The sequence below is a fragment of the Mirounga leonina genome, unplaced genomic scaffold (genome assembly GCF_011800145.1).
Source record: "Mirounga leonina isolate KUSES-001 unplaced genomic scaffold, KU_Mleo_1.0 Mir_94, whole genome shotgun sequence".
In the NCBI taxonomy this organism is placed as follows: domain Eukaryota; kingdom Metazoa; phylum Chordata; class Mammalia; order Carnivora; family Phocidae; genus Mirounga; species Mirounga leonina.
In genome coordinates, this window is record NW_023270855.1 from 39,067,268 (window position 1) to 39,084,096 (window position 16,829).

The following is a 16,829-nucleotide window of genomic DNA, read 5'->3' on the forward strand; positions in this document are numbered from 1 at the left end:
TGAGTGGATACAATATTTAATAAACTTGCTATATATGCTTGAAGTTCAGCCTGCCCTGGTACTCACACCTCTTGGGCAGATGGTCTGGGTCAGGGTGGACAGCCCGGGTGGATGTGGGACTCCACCCACTCTCAGCCTGTGCTCCTCTAACTTGAACGGCGGCTGTATCTGTCTGTGCCCCAGTGATAATGGCAGTCCATCATGCCCGTCACCGTAGGAGGTGAGACTCTGGGGCCGTGGCCATGCCAGGGCTAGCAAAGATCGGAGCGGGGGGGATCATTGCCTGGGACACAAGAGCGAGATTTGGGGGCACCAGGGATAGGCAGGAAGGTTAAGGCTGATGGTCTAGCTGCCAGCAAGCCCCAGGGGTGGGGGTAGGCAGACAGCTCAGAGGTGAACCTCCAGCAGGTAGCGCAGGCGACGCTGGTTCTCCTGGTAGATGAGATACTTGCTCTGGGAGAATTGGGAGCTGCAGAACTCTGCACAGAGCACAGGCCGGCCCTGGGGCACCGCCACTCGCTGGCCATCCAGCTCCAGCTCAGTGTCCTGGGTTGGATCTGCAGGGCACAGCAAGGGCCATGGGTGAATCAAGGGTCACTGATCCTTGGCTTTACCAATAAGTTCTGCCACCTATACTGTCCACTTCTGCCACGGGGAACACCTACTCATTCCCAGCTTGCAATCTCCAAACCACCGCACAGGCTGGGCCTTCTGCCTGGAATATCCATCCCATTTCTCTGCCTGGGAAATGCCTACTTATCTTTTAATGCTCAGTCATTGACACCTTTTCTTTGAAGCCCTCCTGGATGCCCAGGAGTGATGTTGAACCAGGAAATGTTTGTCGAACGACAAAGTGAATGACTAGTAAGGAGGGCTGCTTCTCTCTGTCCCTCTCCACAGCCCCTTCCCTGCCCACCTCCTCCCTGAAAGCATCCTGGTCCCCTAGCTCAGCCCCAGGCCTTTATCCTCAGGCCCGTCCAGCTTTTCGGGACTCACCAGGCTCTGTGGCCTCGGGCAAGGACACTGTCGGAGCCAGAGGTTGGCTGTTTCCAGCTGCGCTCATCGATGGTGATGTGGTGCTCTCTGCCCAGTGCCACCTCCCCCAGGAACATATAGCCAATTTGGTGGGCTCCACAGGATATGCCAGTAACCAGGGGACCCAGGGAAGCTCAGCATGGGCAGCCTGGCCCTCCTACCTGACTCCCTGGCCCCTGCTCTGCTGCACTATTATTTCCTCTGGCTTTGTTGACCCAGCCCAGAAAAGTGCCCCCTCTTCCTGCATCCTTAAAAACACCCCCTTGTCCTGGCTGTGCTCCCTCCCACCCCTCCCCTATTCCTTGGACCCCAGAGAGCAGGCCTCTGCAGCCCCTGCCCCCCACTCCAAGGTCAGCAATGGGCTCCCAATGACCAAATCCAGGGTGGACGCCTTTTCTCTCTGGCCTGTTCTGCTGATTTTGCCAGTGGCATCCTTCACCCCCGACCCTGGGACCCCCTTGCACTGGCTCTCCCGAAGCCACCCTCTACTCCTTCTTAGGCTCCTCTTCCCTCCTGGTGGACCCCTTGACCTTGGGCAACTTCAGATATCCTAGAACATCACTCCCATCCAGCCTCTCTTGGCTTGGTGGGTGGTGTGGGTCTCCAGCGATGGGCTGGCTGAGAACCCAGTCTGGGGAGGTCTCCTCAGTGAGGACACCTCTGGACAGAAACTTGGGGGTCATCAGAGATACCTCTGACCCTATCACACAAGCTGCCCATCCCACCTCTCATACATCCCTCTCATGGATTCTCTCTTCCCCCACCTCCACTGCCTGGGCTGGGTGCCCATCACCTCTGGCCTGGGTGAGAGCACGGCTTCCCTGTGCCTCTGGCCTCAGCTGCCCTCCCCATGGTTGCAGAAGCTGCTGTATATAAGTCTGGTTAGGGGCCCCATCACTGTCTGGATAAACTCCTTTGATGCTCCAGGCCCCAGTCCCCACCCAGAACAGGCATTTGCTCAGATCTTTATCATCAGGCTGTGTGCAGAGGTCCTGACCTGCTGCAGCCTCCCAGGCTTCGTGCCTCCTCCTAGCTTCTTGACCTCCAAGCCTCCTCTTTCACCACCCCTCCCCCCCCCCCCCCTGGCTGGCACACTCATCCTATCTGCATCACCTTCTCCGGGAAGGGAAGTTGCCTGGGGCTTCTGACCTGTCCCTGACCAGTTGCGCTTCCTCTGAGTCCCCGCCCCCCCTTCCCCAGGGTGCCCCGCTGAGTGCTCTGGTCAGTAGCCACTCAAGGATTCCTCTCCTGGATCCACCGCGAGTTGGGCAAGCACTAGGCCCAGTCCTCCCTCGTGTCCCGTGCCGGCCCCGGGCTTGGCCCCGCGGGGTACCTCACCATAGCCGGCTGACTTGCTGTTCTCTGAGGCGAAGCAGATGCCCTTGCCAGCGCGGCCGCCGGAAGGTGGCATGACGCGGAGCCCACTGGTGAGGGTGGCGGCCACCACCGCCACGTTGATGCCATGCCACAGCAGCTTCCGATTACCCAGCTTGGAGTGGGCCTGGAACCTGTCTCCCTGGAGGGAAGGGGGTGGGGGCAGGGAGGGTCATGCTATCCAAGCTCAGGTGTTTCTCCCTGCTGTTCAGAGGGTACGACCAAGGCCAAAGGCCCCTCTGGCCAGTCACACACACTCACGCACATGTGCCCAAGACCTGGGCCTGGGGGAGGCTGAGGAGTTGTTAAACCAACTCGCTGATAGGCACATAAGCCAAGGTCATCTCCGTAAGGGGCAGGTAGCGAGGGGAATGGGTTGGGGAGACCCTCCCTCGCCTCCCCTTCTCGGTTCACTTCCCAAACATGGTGAAGAGCCGGGCACCTGTAGCTGTGGCCAGTCTGTTCTAGGTAGGCGGGTATCACCTGCAGGAAAAACAGAAGCTGGCTGCCGAGGGTGAGAGACGTGTGGACAGAACCCCACTGCGGCCTCCAGTTCCAGAGCTCTGCTCAGGCCCTACCGACACAGGGAGAGAAGGCCAAGGGCAGGCGATTCCTCTGCATGCCAGGAGGGCAGGTGGGCAGAGGGACAGTGCCTCCTGTCAGCCTGGTTCCTCTGCGGGACCGGCCCACCTTATACTCGGGCGCCTCTGGGTCCAGGCTGGAGCTGACACTTAAGGAGCCGGTAGTCTCGGTCCAGTGGGTGTGGCACCCCCTCCACCTTCTCCTCCTCGGGGGATGCCTGCAGGGTCTGGGCCAGCTCGATGTCGGCCAGCACCTATAGTGATGGGCATGGGCGGCTTGTGTGGCCGCTTGACTCGCAGCCTCCTCCTTTCCATATGAGTGGGACCATGGCCACCCCACCTGTCTGTCCGCCTCTGCACCCCTACCCCATCCACTGGTCTGGCCTTCCCCTCCCCTGTTCTTCCGGCTACCCATTCCGTCCACCTCTCTGGGCCTTCTTGGCCATCTGTCCCCCATCTCCCTTGCCCCGTCTGTCCATCTGCCCGCTGCCTGCCCCCCTGCCGAACCTCACCAGCAGCATGTCCTTCTTGGCCTGCAGGAGCTCGGGGGATTTGATGGGCGGGGCCTGGTTGCGGCTGAAGTTGTGGGGAATGACAGTGTAGAAGTGGGAGGACAGTGCCTCCAGGCTGAGGCCACCGTCCGTGGGGGCTCTCAGCGCCACCTCCAGGGCCTCCAAAGCCTCGAAGCCTCGTGCAATCTGCTGCTTGCTCAGCTTCCCTAGGGGCATCTTCTTCACATCTGGGGAGGGGGTTGGGGAGAGTGGGGGAGACTCAGCCCTGCAGCCCTGCACCCCGCCCCGGGGCCCCCACCACCCTGCCTGGCTCCTCTCCCCTCACCGAGGTTCATGAGGGTCATGGCATTCTTGAACATGTCCTTGCTGAAGATGTTGGTGATGAGCTTCCGTGTGGCTGCGTCCAGGAAGCAGGGCCATACGTGCTGTACCACGGCCCTCACGGGGTCTCCATCCACCAAGGGGTAGAGGGCACGTGGGCGGGAGCAGCTGGGCACAGCCAGAGCAGAGCCTGGCCTTAGACAAAGATTGGCCAGATTGAGGCCAGAGAGGGGAGGCCCGTGCCTGAGGTCACACAGCTTGGTAGTGGCAGAAGCCAACTGGCTGGGTCTCTCCTTCCAGTCCCCTCCCTTGTCCCAGGCCCCACCACCCTCCGGGCCACGTCACCTTCACCACGGCTTCCTGGGCCTTGTTGTCTCCCTGCACTTCAATAAGCGTGTATTTGCCCGGGTGGGCCACAAAGTGGTCCCGCTCCACCCAGCTGTTCTTGATCTTGTCCCGAAATTTCTTCTCAAAGTCCTTCTTTGCATCCTCCAGTAGCTTGAAGTAGCTGAACTTTGACTGGCCCACCTCTCCCTACAACCGACAGCCTTCAGGGGTGTGCCCGCCACCAGCCGGCTGTAAGCATTTGTGGGCCTCTGCTCTGCCAGGCCCTGTGCCAAGAGCCCCTGGGCAGTCAGAGGCAGAGAGGGGGTGCAGTCACCAGCCGAATAAGCTGTGGGGACCCTGGGGAGCAGGCCACATGTGTCGAGCAGGGAGAGGTGGGGAGGAGGTAGGTATAGGGTGGGAAGGCGGTGGCACTTACCACACGGCCCCAGTGGTTCCAGCAGGTGAAGCAGTCACCCTCTTCCAGCAGCTGGATGATGTAGAACTTATTGTTGTTGCTTCTGATGTTGGTCTGGTTCAGGGTGCATGCATAGTCTTCATGCACCTAGGGCCAGAGGGGGCGTGGGGAGGGCAGGCCCGCTTGGGCTGCCCTTGGGGGGGACAGAGTACCCGCCTGCACACAGACAGCGGTCTGATGCGGACAGGAGTCAGGCTGTACTGGGGGCATCAGAGAAGGCTCTGTCAGGGAAGGCTTGAGGAGGTCATGGTTCTGCCCTGCGGGACACAATCTGAGGGGACATGACTCAACTCAGGCAGTTGGGGGAAGTTCTGGAAGGACATGGCTGTGCCCTGTGTCAGGGAATCAGAGGGAGACATTCATTCTGCCCTGGGGATCTCACAGGGACACAACCCTGCCATGCAAGGGATCTCAGGGGGGTAGGCCCTGTGGGGCTGCTTTAGGGGATATACGTGAGCCCTGGGGAGGCTGAGGGGGTCAAAGTCCTGCCCTAAGTGTGGCAGGGGGAGGCCTGAGAAGCTCAGGGGCTTGCCCTGGGGTCTGAAGAGCAGACATGACCTGCCTGGATCTGATGGGATACAACCTTACCTGACCTTTGGGGTCTTGGGGGGACATAGCTTCCTTGGGACTCTGAGCTACCTGTCCAGAGCCAAGCCCTGGTGAGGTAGGGAGCAGGTCTGAGTGTATTTGTTTGTTTGTTTGTTTGTTTAAAGATTTTGTTTATTTATTTGACAGAGAGAGGCACAGTGAGAGAGGGAACACAAGTGGGGGGAGTGGGGGAGGGAGAAGCAGGCTTCCTGCGGAGCAGGGAGCCCGATGTGGGGCTCGATCCCAGGACCCTGGGGCCACGACCTGAGCCAAAGGCAGACACTTAACGACTGAGCCACCCAGGCGCCACCAGGTCTGAGTGTATTTGTACCTGGGAAGGAGTAGGCTCCAAGTCAGGATTGGGACTACAGCTTACCTGAGTCCCAGGGCTGTGGCTGAGTGGGCTGGATCCACTCGGACTACGAGCTTGTCTGTGGGGGCAGCTCTGAGGGCCTCGGCGGTGGAGCGGAAGCTGTCCTCCTCCTCTGCCCCCTGCTGCCCCTTCTTTTTTTCAGGGCCCTCACACTGCACCTGGGGCTTGCGCTTTGGAGCCATGGCTCTTCTGGGGCACAGAGGGGGCCCTCAGGCTTCATGGCCTCTGCATCCCACCTGACTGGTACAGCATCAACCTGCCCCACTCTGGGTTTGCCCTTTGGTGACACCCCCCCCCCCCCGACACACTGCCTCCCCTTGCCTCCATTTCCCCATTCCCTGACCCAGACCAAAACCGGCTCTCTGCACCAGTCCCCTTTCCCTTTTCCCATTCACGGGAGCCAGGCCAGGACCCTGTCCAGTCTGCCCTCAAAGGGGCAAGGAAGAATGATTCCCCACCCTCTCTAGCAATCCAGGGTCCTGAAGAGGGAGGGAAAGTGAGAAGAGAATCTCTTCCTGCTTCTGGGCTCCTCCTCCCTGTGGGTACTGCTTGCTCCTCCCCGTCTCAGCTGACTCAGATGGACCTGGCATGGTTGCTGGGCTGAGTCACCCCAACTGTGGAGGAGAGTGGGCAGCAGCTCCCAAGAGCCACACTCCTGGGACAGATCTGTCTCTCCAGAACTTGGCACCCAGCAGCCCAGAAACCCTTCCCGAGGGGTTCAAAAGTTCTGGGGTGCCAGTCAGGGTCTGAGACCTGTGGCCTTGAACTGCCAGAGGGCAAGCTCCAGTCACACCCCGTCCTGCCCTGCCCTGCAGAGGGCTGTGGGCAGGACCATAGGGCAGTCACCTAAGAGACGTAGGGACCTGAGAGAGATGGCAGTCACGGGTCTAGTATCAGGACCCCCACAGCAGTTCCAGTTCTAGGGCCTTCTCTAGCAACCCTCTGTAACCTTAGGCGGGACTTGGGCAGTGATTTCCCTACAAACGCCAGAGATGGGAGCAGGGGCAGCGCGCGGTGGGGGTGTGGTTTTCCAGCTATCTGGCCACCAGTCAAGTGAGTCAGAGGCTGGACAGGCGGAGGCCAACAGCCTGTCCCGTGGACCGGTGGACACTTGACTGGGATACAGCCAGTGCAGCCCCGGGGACTGACGCGTCCTTAGCGCCGCTCGTCTGGCCTGAGGCACGCAATACGTGTCAGCCGGTTGCCCAGTGACCTTGGGCCCTGGTGCAGACACTGCCTCCCCTCCTCGGGGCTGCCTAGATTCCTCCCGGTTACCTCGCGCCAGGATGGTTCACCCTGGCTCCAGCCCCCGACGGGGAGGAGTCACGCTCCGAGATACGAAACCCTGCATCTCTGACGCCTCCCAGCGTCCAAGGACCGCAAACACAGAGAAGGCCCTTCTGATCCGACCGGCCCCCCGGACGTCAGCCCGCAGCAGGGCGCATGCGCCCTAGCCTTGGGCCGGAAGCGCGGGGAGAGGCTTGCTTCCTACTGGAGCCTGGCGCCCGAGCCAGTAGGAACTCTTGGAGGCGTGGTCACGAGCGTTTACCCTATGGGCGCTTGAGGGGCGTGACAGAGCTTCAGAAGGACCCAATGGAGCTGTGGGAGGCGGGACCCGCGGGGCACTGGGAGCCTATCGGGGCGCGGAGTCTTGGCCAGACCTCAGGGGTTTAGCAGCCACGTGAGTTCTCCGTGGTGGCCGCTACGCTCACGGTGGGCAGCATGTCGGCAGCAGCGGCGGCTCGAAAGCGGGGAAGGTCGGCATCGGGGCCGGGGGCCGGTGCAGGGTCCGGCAAGCGGCGGCGAAAGGTGAGCCTGGAGCTTCTGCGGAGTCCCGCTACTGGGACCACCGTCATCCCATACGGGACACCAGGGCCCCGGGCCCCTCCGCGGCTCTTTTTTTCGGGACCCCAGCTGGAGTCAGCTTCGTCCCTCTCTCTGTGGGCCAAATCCTGAAAGACCTTGCATTTGAGCCGGGGGGCCATCGCCTTTCCTGGTCCCGCGACCCTCGAGAGATCGGAAGGGGCGCTTGGTCAGTGCCGGGATGGTTGGGACGCCTGACCAACGAAAGGATTATTTAATTCTCAGGCCGACTCTGCCGGGGACCGGGGCAAGTCCAAGGGAGGCGGCAAGATGAATGAGGAGATCTCCAGCGACTCTGAAAGTGAGAGGTGAGTTCTCTTCCACCTAGGGGAAGGGAACAGTGAGGCCCAGTGAGTCGGGACAGAGCTGGGACTAGAACCCAGGTCTCTGGCCTTTTTGGCTCTTAGATCTTGGCACTTTCCTCCAGTTCTGACCCTGATGAGTAGGACTCGTCTTGAGGAGATTGAGAAGTCTCATCTCCTCTGCAGGGTCTCTGTGTGGGGAGAACCCCCAGTCCCAATGGGAGACCAGTGAGACCTCCCTGGTTCATGGCAGGGACCTGAGCACAGGCTGGACCGGCTGGTAAGGATAGAGGAATACATGAAGTGCTTGCTAGTTCTTCATCTGTTTTCCCGCAATTTCACAGTTGTTGCTCTCAATACATGCCAAGCACTGGCTTTACTATTGAGAATACAGAGATGAGCAGTCAGGTGAAGACAAAATGTGTTGCAATGGGATGTGTATTCTACAGCTCTGTGTTCTGGAGACAGGGGAGGGGACATTTAAATAGGGCTTGGAGAGATGAGGAGGAATCCCTCAGGTAGAGGCAGGGAGGACATTCAGGGAGCAGAGAAAAGTCTAGGGCTTTACATGTGTGGGAGTGGGAAATGGCGAGGATGGAAGGCAGGTGATGGCCGCTTTGGTGGAGGGCTCTGAATACCTCCCTCATTCTGCAGGTGCCGAGGGTGGGGCATGTTGCAGGGTTTCAAAGGCGGCTAACGGTGTCAGGCCTGAACCTGTAGAAAGGAGGCTGTCATACCAGGGATTCTGGGGGCCTTCCCTAAGAGTTGGCTTTAGAAATTCAGCTTCTAACACTGAGCACATGCTGGTCTTGACCTGCTCACAGAAAGACTTAATATACTCACTTTTAAGGTCACTATGGTGGGTGTGTGCCTCGCCCTGTGCTGAATACTTTTAAATGTTTAAAAAATGTGAGTGTGGGAGATACAGAAGGAGTCAACGAAATGTGTCTGGACTCTAGGGAGCAATGGTGAAATGATGAAGCTCTGTGTGCCTAGCACCTAGGTTAGGAACTAGACCATTTGCAGAAACTTAGAAGCCCCAGCTCTGCATTCTGGCTTGAGTTAATAATTTCTCTGGTTTCCTTCCTTCCTTCCCTTCTCCTTCAGCCCCCCACCCCCACCCCGGTCCTCCTCCTTTTCATTTTCTCATTCAGGTATAATCTGTTTGTGAGTTTTGACAAGCACATACAGTTGTGTAACTGCCACCACTATGAAGGTGTAGAAAGGTTTCATCACGCTCCAGAATTCTCCCTGCTCCTTTGTAGTCAGTGCCTCTCCACCTCCAGCCCCTGCTAACTACTGTCCCTAGCATTTTGCCTTTTGCAGAACGTTATATGAGTGGAATCATACAGCGTATGCTTCCTTTGCTTTTCTTTAGAGTTCCATTTCCCATGTGTGAACCCCTCAACAATTGATTAGTTTAGGTAAACTGAGAAGTTCTAACCTTAGCTGGATAAAGGAAGGGCAGCACCAACCCTGTCGGCTGAAGGGTGGCTGGGCACTGGGTACTAAGTGGTCTCTGGGGCCTGGTTTAGCCTTGGCTTCCTTGAGAGTTTCCAAGGTTCCTTCTGGGGACATTGTGGGCAAAGTCATAAATGAGTCTTGGGAAACAATTGGGGCATTTGACAGGGACTAGGTATCTTCAGGCACGTGATCAGGGGACGGTTCCTGTGACCTACCTGTAGCTCCCAAGAGCAAGTCCTGGTAGGATGTGTCTTGAGTGAAGTGAGTGCTCCCAGCCGGTCCAGGGATGGGGCGTGGAAGGGAAAGCAGCACCTTCACCAGCACAAGGTCAAGCCAAGACCCAGTTAAGTTTCACCTGGAATCCCGTCCTCAAGGTAGAGGCTAGTGCTGTGGTAATGAGGGTGAGGCGGTGATGCCTCTTGGGTCCTTCTATCGGATCTAGGCTGGTGGCTGCTCCCCTGTTGGGGGTGGGGGGGTAGGTCTGGGATCTGCCTTTTCAGCTTTCCATGTTGGGTCTCCTACTCCCTTTCTCATTCTTAGCTCACCCTCTTGTGTGGGGAGCACACCCTCCATCCTTTAGTGAGGTTTAGAAAAGACCAGTCCTTGTGGTGCCTTGTACATCTGACAGGATCTTCACCGGTCGTCGATGGTTTAACTGGCGTGGCCTTCCAGGGGTTCACATTGCCCTTGAGGATTTTGTGTGTGTGGCTCTTTTGTCGGCCTGCTTTCAGTGTTGCTGTTGATTCCAGACCCTGCGTATGTGACCTTTTCTCAGCAGTCTGTAGAACCTGCTCTTTCCCTCTAGAGTTGAGAGATTTCACAGTGATCGTTTTGGGTTTGGGATCTCTTTTCACCCTCATGTCGGGCACTGGGTGGGTCCTTTCAGTTTGGTAGGTCATGTCTTCCCGTTGTGTGCATGGGTAATCGTTGGCGCTGAGGGCCGGCAGGGATGCAGGCGGTGAGTGGCAGGGGAAGCAGCGGGGAGGCACGGTCCCAGTGGCCAGAGGAGCGGGCTGAACCCTCTCAGAGCCAGCCCCTTCCCGCCCACAGCCTGCCTTCCAGGAGGACTGAGGAGGAGGAGGAGGAGGAACAGGAGGAGACAGCCCAGGAGAAGAAGCTGCGCTTGGCCAAGCTCTACCTGGAGCAGCTCAGGCAGCAAGGTGAGCCCGTGCACTGGGCAGGAGAGGGGCAGGGCCTGTGCCCACGAGTGCCTGCTGCGGCCACAGCCGCCTGACGGGTGACTGATGCAGGGGCCTGGTGGGCTGCCAGAGCCGCTGGTGCTGGCTGCCCTGAGGAAGGGTGGCTAGGAGACTAACGGGCCTCCTGGGGCGGGGGGCAGACCTTCAGGGGGCTTTAGCCTGATCTCTAAGTAAAGACTGGGGTTAGGCAGGAGGAGACCTCTCCTTTGCCCGAGGTAGGCCGAACTTCCCAGGGGGACACAGCCTGAGTGTTTGGGGCCCAGGACCCAGGTGGTGGTGGGGTGGGATGGGAAGGGAGAGGTGGAGGCTTGGCCTGGGTTGACCTGCTCTGGTCTGTGCTTGCACAGAGGAGGAGAAGGCTGAGGCTCGGGCGTTTGAGGAGGACCAGGTGGCCGGACGCCTGAAGGAGGACGTGGTGAGTTGTGGAGGGAAGGTGGTGGGAGAGAAGGGTGGGGCTGGCCCTGCTCCTGGGAGCTCACCCTGCTCCTGGGAGCTCACCCCTGTCCTCTCTGTGCAGCTGGAGCAGCGGGGCAGGCTGCAGAAGTCGGTGGCAAAGGAGGTAAGCGGGCAGGGCACTTTGGTGTGAGATGGGAGTGAGTCATGGGTCCCACGTGGGTTGGGGAGCACATGGCCTGACTGGGGACTCAGGCTGTGGGGTATTTGCTCTGGAACATGGTGGGCACTTGGGCAGACAGGGTCACGTGAGGGTCTGGTCAGGGTGGTGGGAAAGGATGGTGTGCGCCTGCGTGTGCATGTGCGTGTGCATGTGCGTGTGTGTGTGTGTGTGTGTGTGTCTAGGGGCCTTCTTGCCCAGGCAGTGACCCAGCCCTGCCTGCCCAGATCCAGGCCCCAGCCCCGGCCGACATCCGAGTCTTACGGGGGCACCAGCTCTCCATCACGTGCGTGGTCATCACCCCCGATGACACGGCCATCTTCTCTGCTGCCAAAGACTGCAGCATTATCAAGTGTGAGTGAGTGCCTGGGTGGGGGTCCGCAGCCTGGGGGTCTTTCGGGAGGGCTGGTCTGTGGCGGAGGGAGTCGTCAGGGCAGATGGGGGCCCGAGAGGGAAGCTTCTGGAGGTAAGTTTGCTCCTAAGGAGGTGTTTTCTGGGTGCCAGTGGAAGCTTCTGGCTAGGAGTGGGGCTGTGAGCTCCCTGAGGCTCTGTGCAGCCCCAGGACTGCATTCCTGGTCTTCCTGGGTCCTCCCTTCGACGGCTGAGTGCTGTCTTCATCCACCCTGAGGAGAAACTGGAAGAACCAATAGCCTTGGTCCTAAAGCACCTTCCTGTCCTTCTCCTTGGGGCTTCGCGGCTGCGCTTTGGGGTTACCATCACCGTGTAACAGACGAGAAGCCTGAGGGGGTTGTACAGGGGCTCACGGTGGCTGCGCCCGATCTTCAGCCCTGAGGCCACCACTTCTCCCACAGCCCCGTGCTGCCCTTGGTGGGGGCTTGCCAGCCGGTCCTAGCCTCCATCCCAGTAGCCTCTCTCTTTCCCGGTGTCAGGGAGTGTGGAGAGTGGACGGAAGCTTCATGTGATCCCACGGGCCAAGAAGGGTGCCGAGGGGCAGCCCCCCGGCCACAGCAGCCCCATCCTCTGCATGGCCATCTCCTCCGACGGCAAGTACCTTGTAAGGCAGGGTTGGCCCCGGGGGCGGGTGAGAGGCCGGGGCACACGCTGGCTGCCTATAGCCATTGTCCCCTTGCCTGCAGGCCTCGGGTGACCGTGGCAAGCTCATTCTCATCTGGGAGGCCCAGAGCTGCTGGTACCTGTACACGTTCACGGGGCACCGGGACGCCGTGTCGGTAGGAGCTGTGGACGCTCGTCAAGCGACGAAGTGGGCCGGGCTGGGGCGACGGGGTGAACGAGGCAGAGGGCCACCATCGTCGGGGAGCCTGCGCTCCGGTGCGGGGCGTGGCACTGTGAAGGACACAAGGGGCTGGAGGGACTGGGGAGAGCTGGGAGGGTCTGAGCTCACAAGTCTGCAGCTGCTACGCCGTGAGCGGATGTCAGGAGGTCCTCCCTGGGCCTCACGTCTGTCTTGCCTGCCGTAGTCCAGGTCCCCTTTTGCCCCCTCTCCGTGTACCATCAGGGCCTGGCTTTCCGCAGAGGCACCCACCAGCTCTACAGCACGTCCCACGACCGCTCCGTGAAGGTGTGGAACGTGGCGGAGAACTCCTACGTGGAGACGCTGTGAGTGTGCGTGGGGAGGGGGTGTGGGGATGTGCACCCCAGTGCACGGGTGACCCCGTCCTCCCCGCCCCCTCCGCCCCAGCTTTGGGCACCAGGATGCCGTGGCTGCACTGGACGCCCTTAGCCGGGAGTGCTGCGTGACGGCCGGGGGCCGGGACGGCACGGTGCGCGTGTGGAAGATCCCTGAGGAGTCCCAGCTTGTCTTCTATGGCCACCAGTAAGGCTATCTGTCGGGCCGGTGTGGGGAGGGGGCTGGGGGGGGGCGCCATGCCCCTCACTGCTCCTTTCGCCAGGGGCTCCATCGACAGCATCCAGCTTATCAACGAGGAGCACATGGTGTCGGGCGCCGATGATGGGTAAGAGCTGCCTTTTGGAGGCCTCGCACCACGGCCGCCAGTCCCGGCCTCACCTCCTGGAACCTCCCCGTGCGGCGCTGTGGTTCCTTTCCCCTGAGTGGCCTTTCTGCCCTACCCGGCCCCTCGCCGATGATCTCCTCTGTCTACAGCTCCGTGGCCTTGTGGGGCCTCTCCAAGAAGCGGCCACTTGCCCTGCAGCGTGAGGCCCATGGGCTGCGAGGGGAGCCGGGCCTGGAGCAGCCCTTCTGGGTGTCGTCGGTGGCGGCCCTACTCAACACAGACCTTGTGGCCACAGGTGGGTGCCCTTGGAGGCCGAGAGCAGGGGGTGGCGGGAGGGCTGGGGCGGGGGTGCTCACTGTCTCCCTGCCCGCCCCAGGCTCCCACAGCTCCTGTGTGCGGCTCTGGCAGTGTGGGGAGGGCTTCCGGCGGCTTGATCCTCTCTGTGACATTCCCCTGGTAAGTGGGGCTTGAACACCCACCCGCTTTGGCCACATTCCTGAGGCCCTGGAGCTCATGGCCCCTGGACTTAGCCCCTTACTGTTTTTTCCTGCCAGAAGGGAGGCTCCTCAGGGCAGGGCCAGCTAGGACTTCTCTTTTTTATAGTCCCAGCTCCTAGCACAGGGCCTGACTGGAACCCTTACTCCTTCCTCTCCCTTCTTCCCCCATCTCCCCTTTCCTCTCCTCCACTCCCCACCCTGTCCTGGGTGCAGGGGAACAAGGCTGGGACAAGGCGGGAAACAGCATGTGCAGACGCATGGAAGTGATGGGCAGCCTGGTGCTGTGATGGGTTCTGCATGGCTGGTGCAGATTGACCCCAGGCTAGGGCATGTGGACATGGGGCACCCTAAGGGAGAGTGGTAGGATGGTCAGCGGCATCTGGTGACAGTGCAGGACTTGGAGATAGTCATGGAGTCTCCAGGACCCCACAGCCAGGTGCTAGGCCCTGGGCCACCCCTGATACACGGGACGTACTTGGCGTACACAGTCTCCTTAAATCCTCACCAGCTCACTATGAGGCTGGCGCTCTATTTCCCTCCATCTCACAGGTATGGAGGGTGAAGCCCTGAGGGGTCAGGGGCTGATCCAGGTGGCAGGAGGCAGAGCAGGGATTTAAGCCGGGCCTGCTGAGGCCAAGCCCTTGGCTGTGAAGCTGGGGCTGTGGTGTTGGGGGAGGGGGGATCTATTCTCATGTCTTCCCACGTCTCTCCCTCTTCTCAGGTGGGCTTTATCAATAGCCTCAAGTTCTCCAGCTCCGGGGATTTCCTGGTGGCTGGGGTGGGGCAGGAGCACAGGTAGGAGGCACCCTTGGAGGGGTGAGGTGGAAAGTGGCGCTGGCTGGGCCACTGGGTGGGGTGGTGGGGGCTGGGCTTGGTCTCAGCTGCTCCTTTTGTTCTGTCCCCTGCAGGCTTGGCCGCTGGTGGCGCATCAAAGAGGCTCGGAACTCCATCTGCATCATCCCGCTCCACAGGACCTCCAGGCCCGCCACTGCTGGCTCCTGACTCTTCTCCCCTTTATTTAAGTCCTTCCCAGACCAGGCCCTGGCCTCTTTGTATTAAAAGCCTCCTTCTTTGGGCCTTGTCTCTTGCAGCTTCTTGGGTAGGGAAGGAGGGTGATGGCGGAACTCTGGGTTAGAAAAGGCCAAGGAGGGACAGGGCTCCCACAGTCTCGATCGCTGAGGGCTTTTTTTTTAAGATTTTATTTATTTATTTATTAAAGATTTTATTTATTTATTTGACAGAGAGAGACACATCGAGAGAGGGAACACAAGCAGGGGGAGTGGGAGAGGGAGAAGCAGGCTCCCCGCAGAGCAGGGAGCCCGATGCGGGACTCGATCCCAGGACCCTGGGATCATGACCTGAGCCGAAGGCAGTCGCTTAACCAACTGAGCCACCCAGGGGCCCAAGATTTTATTTATTTATCAGAGAGCGAGAGAACACAAGCAGGGGGAGTGGCAGGCAGAGGGAAAAGCAGGCTTCCCGCGGAGCAGGGAGCCCAATGCGGGACTTGATCCCAGGACCGTGGGACCATGACCTACGCTGAAGGTAGACGCTTAATGACTGAGCCACCCAGGCGTCCTGGCTGAGGGCTTTCTATCCTTTTCCATGGAACTTGGGGATGGAGACCTCAGCCAGCTCCCATGTCCTGAGTATCTTCTATGACCTTATTAGTCCAGCTCCCTGCCCATGGCTCTGGGCTGCTAGGGGTCAGAAGCTGCTGACCCCTCAGCTACGAAGCCATGGCTGTCCAGTTATGTGTCCGGGCTGGCTGTGGAGTCTGAGAACTGCAATGAAGACAGCTAGGCCTGCAAGTAACCTGCCCCACCCAGGCCAGGTCAGCTGAGGATGGGTGGGGTGGGACACTGCACTGCCAACCACCTGGGGACAAGTGTCCGACTTGGGAATAGCTCTGTCCTTGGTCTGACTGACAGCCTGCTGTCACAGGAATGTTCTTTCTGCTGATTTTACCCACTGGATAATTCACTCCTGCCACCAGCGAAGCCAGAGGAGGCAGACTGGAGGTGTTGAGGTGCAGTAAAATCTCCTCTTAATGGGAAATGAGAAGAGAATGTAATGGATTCTGCTCTAACCTTTTCTTAACCCACTGGGCTCAACCACTGAGTCTGTGGTTCTCAAGGGGCAGCGTGGTCCCCTCAGGGGAGGAAGCCGCAGGGCTTCCCTCCTGTTCCCCTGCTCAGGAGGTCTCCCCTCAGACAGACCTGCTCCTGCCTGCCTGCATCCTTCGGGGCCCGGGGCGGGGGGGTCAGGTTCAGATCGAACCCCCAAAGATCCTGTTCTGGATCAGAAGGTGGTGATAGAATTCGCTTCCTGCGTCCTGCCTCAAATTGAGCTCAGTGATAGCATAAGCATACTTCCTGAAAGACATGGCAAAGCAACATTGAAGTGCACCTTCATATACGAACCCCTTTCCTATGGGCACATTCCTACTGGGAGAAATCCACAGTCTTGAATCGTTGGTGCTCTATAAATAATGTATCATTTTTCTTCTGGCTGCTTTTATGATTTTTATCTTTGATTTTCAGCGGTTTGATTGTGATATGTCTGGGCATGGTTTTCTTGAATACATCTTTTTCTTTGTTTCTTATTGTGGTTAAAATACACGTAACAGAATTTACAACTGTCATCATTTTTTTATGCTGATGCCATAATTTTATTATCAATTAGGAGAGGTTCTTTTTTTTTTTTTTTAAGGGAGATTGCTCACGAACCAAGAGGAGTGTAGTTAAAGAGGGAGAGAATCTTAAGCAGACTCCATGCCCAGCATGGAGCCCAACACAGGACTTGATCCCATGACCCTGAGATCATGACCCAAGCCACCCCGTGCCCCACTTTCTACCTCAATTTCTTCTTTCTGGGACTCTAATAACATAAGTGTTAGACCTTCTAATATTGTTCCACAGGCTGCTGAGCCTCTTTTAATTTTTTTCTCAGTATTTTTTCTCTCTGGATTCTCTCATTTTTATTGCTCTGTATTCAAGCTTACTGATTGTTTTCTCTGTCATCTGCATTCTGCTGGGAGCTTATCAGTGAGTTCTTTATTTCAGATATTGTATTTTACAGTTATAAAGTTTCCACATGATTCCTCTTTCTTTATTTTTATTTATATTTCATTATTAATCATATTTATAAAACATTTTACAAACATTTTTAACTCACACTTCCAAGGTAGATTTACTATGGTACCCAAAGTTATCATTTTTTTAATTATGTTAATCACCATACATTACATCATTAGTTTTTGATGTAGTGTTCCATGATTCATTGTTTGCGTATAACACCCAGTGCTCCATTCAATACGTGCCCTCTTTAATACCCAACATCTCTACACCCAACATGGGGCTTGAACTCAC

The 16,829-nt window shown here is 58.3% G+C and overlaps 2 protein-coding genes across 2 annotated transcripts; one reads left to right on the forward strand and one right to left on the reverse strand.

Moving 5' to 3' along the window:
- Nucleotides 1–7,107, reverse strand: PARP3 (poly(ADP-ribose) polymerase family member 3). Its single transcript, XM_034996910.1, is given in 13 exon segments — nucleotides 1–557; nucleotides 997–1,004; nucleotides 1,006–1,168; nucleotides 2,374–2,547; nucleotides 2,796–2,892; nucleotides 3,100–3,127; nucleotides 3,129–3,244; nucleotides 3,503–3,729; nucleotides 3,828–3,961; nucleotides 4,170–4,357; nucleotides 4,587–4,712; nucleotides 5,590–5,618; nucleotides 5,621–7,107. Coding segments are annotated over 13 exon segments (1,608 nt in total). The 5' UTR covers nucleotides 5,769–7,107; the 3' UTR covers nucleotides 1–387.
- A 67-nt stretch (nucleotides 7,108–7,174) lies between these two features.
- RRP9 (ribosomal RNA processing 9, U3 small nucleolar RNA binding protein) lies at nucleotides 7,175–14,535 on the forward strand. The gene is made up of 15 exons (XM_034996909.1): nucleotides 7,175–7,395; nucleotides 7,675–7,757; nucleotides 10,266–10,375; nucleotides 10,762–10,829; nucleotides 10,932–10,973; nucleotides 11,255–11,381; nucleotides 11,918–12,042; nucleotides 12,125–12,217; nucleotides 12,505–12,605; nucleotides 12,688–12,822; nucleotides 12,899–12,961; nucleotides 13,111–13,256; nucleotides 13,338–13,417; nucleotides 14,180–14,253; nucleotides 14,367–14,535. Exons 1-15 carry the CDS (start codon nucleotides 7,309–7,311, stop codon nucleotides 14,458–14,460), a joined length of 1,428 nt encoding a protein of 475 aa, XP_034852800.1. The 5' UTR covers nucleotides 7,175–7,308; the 3' UTR covers nucleotides 14,461–14,535.
- The last annotated feature ends 2,294 nt before the right edge of the window (nucleotides 14,536–16,829 follow it).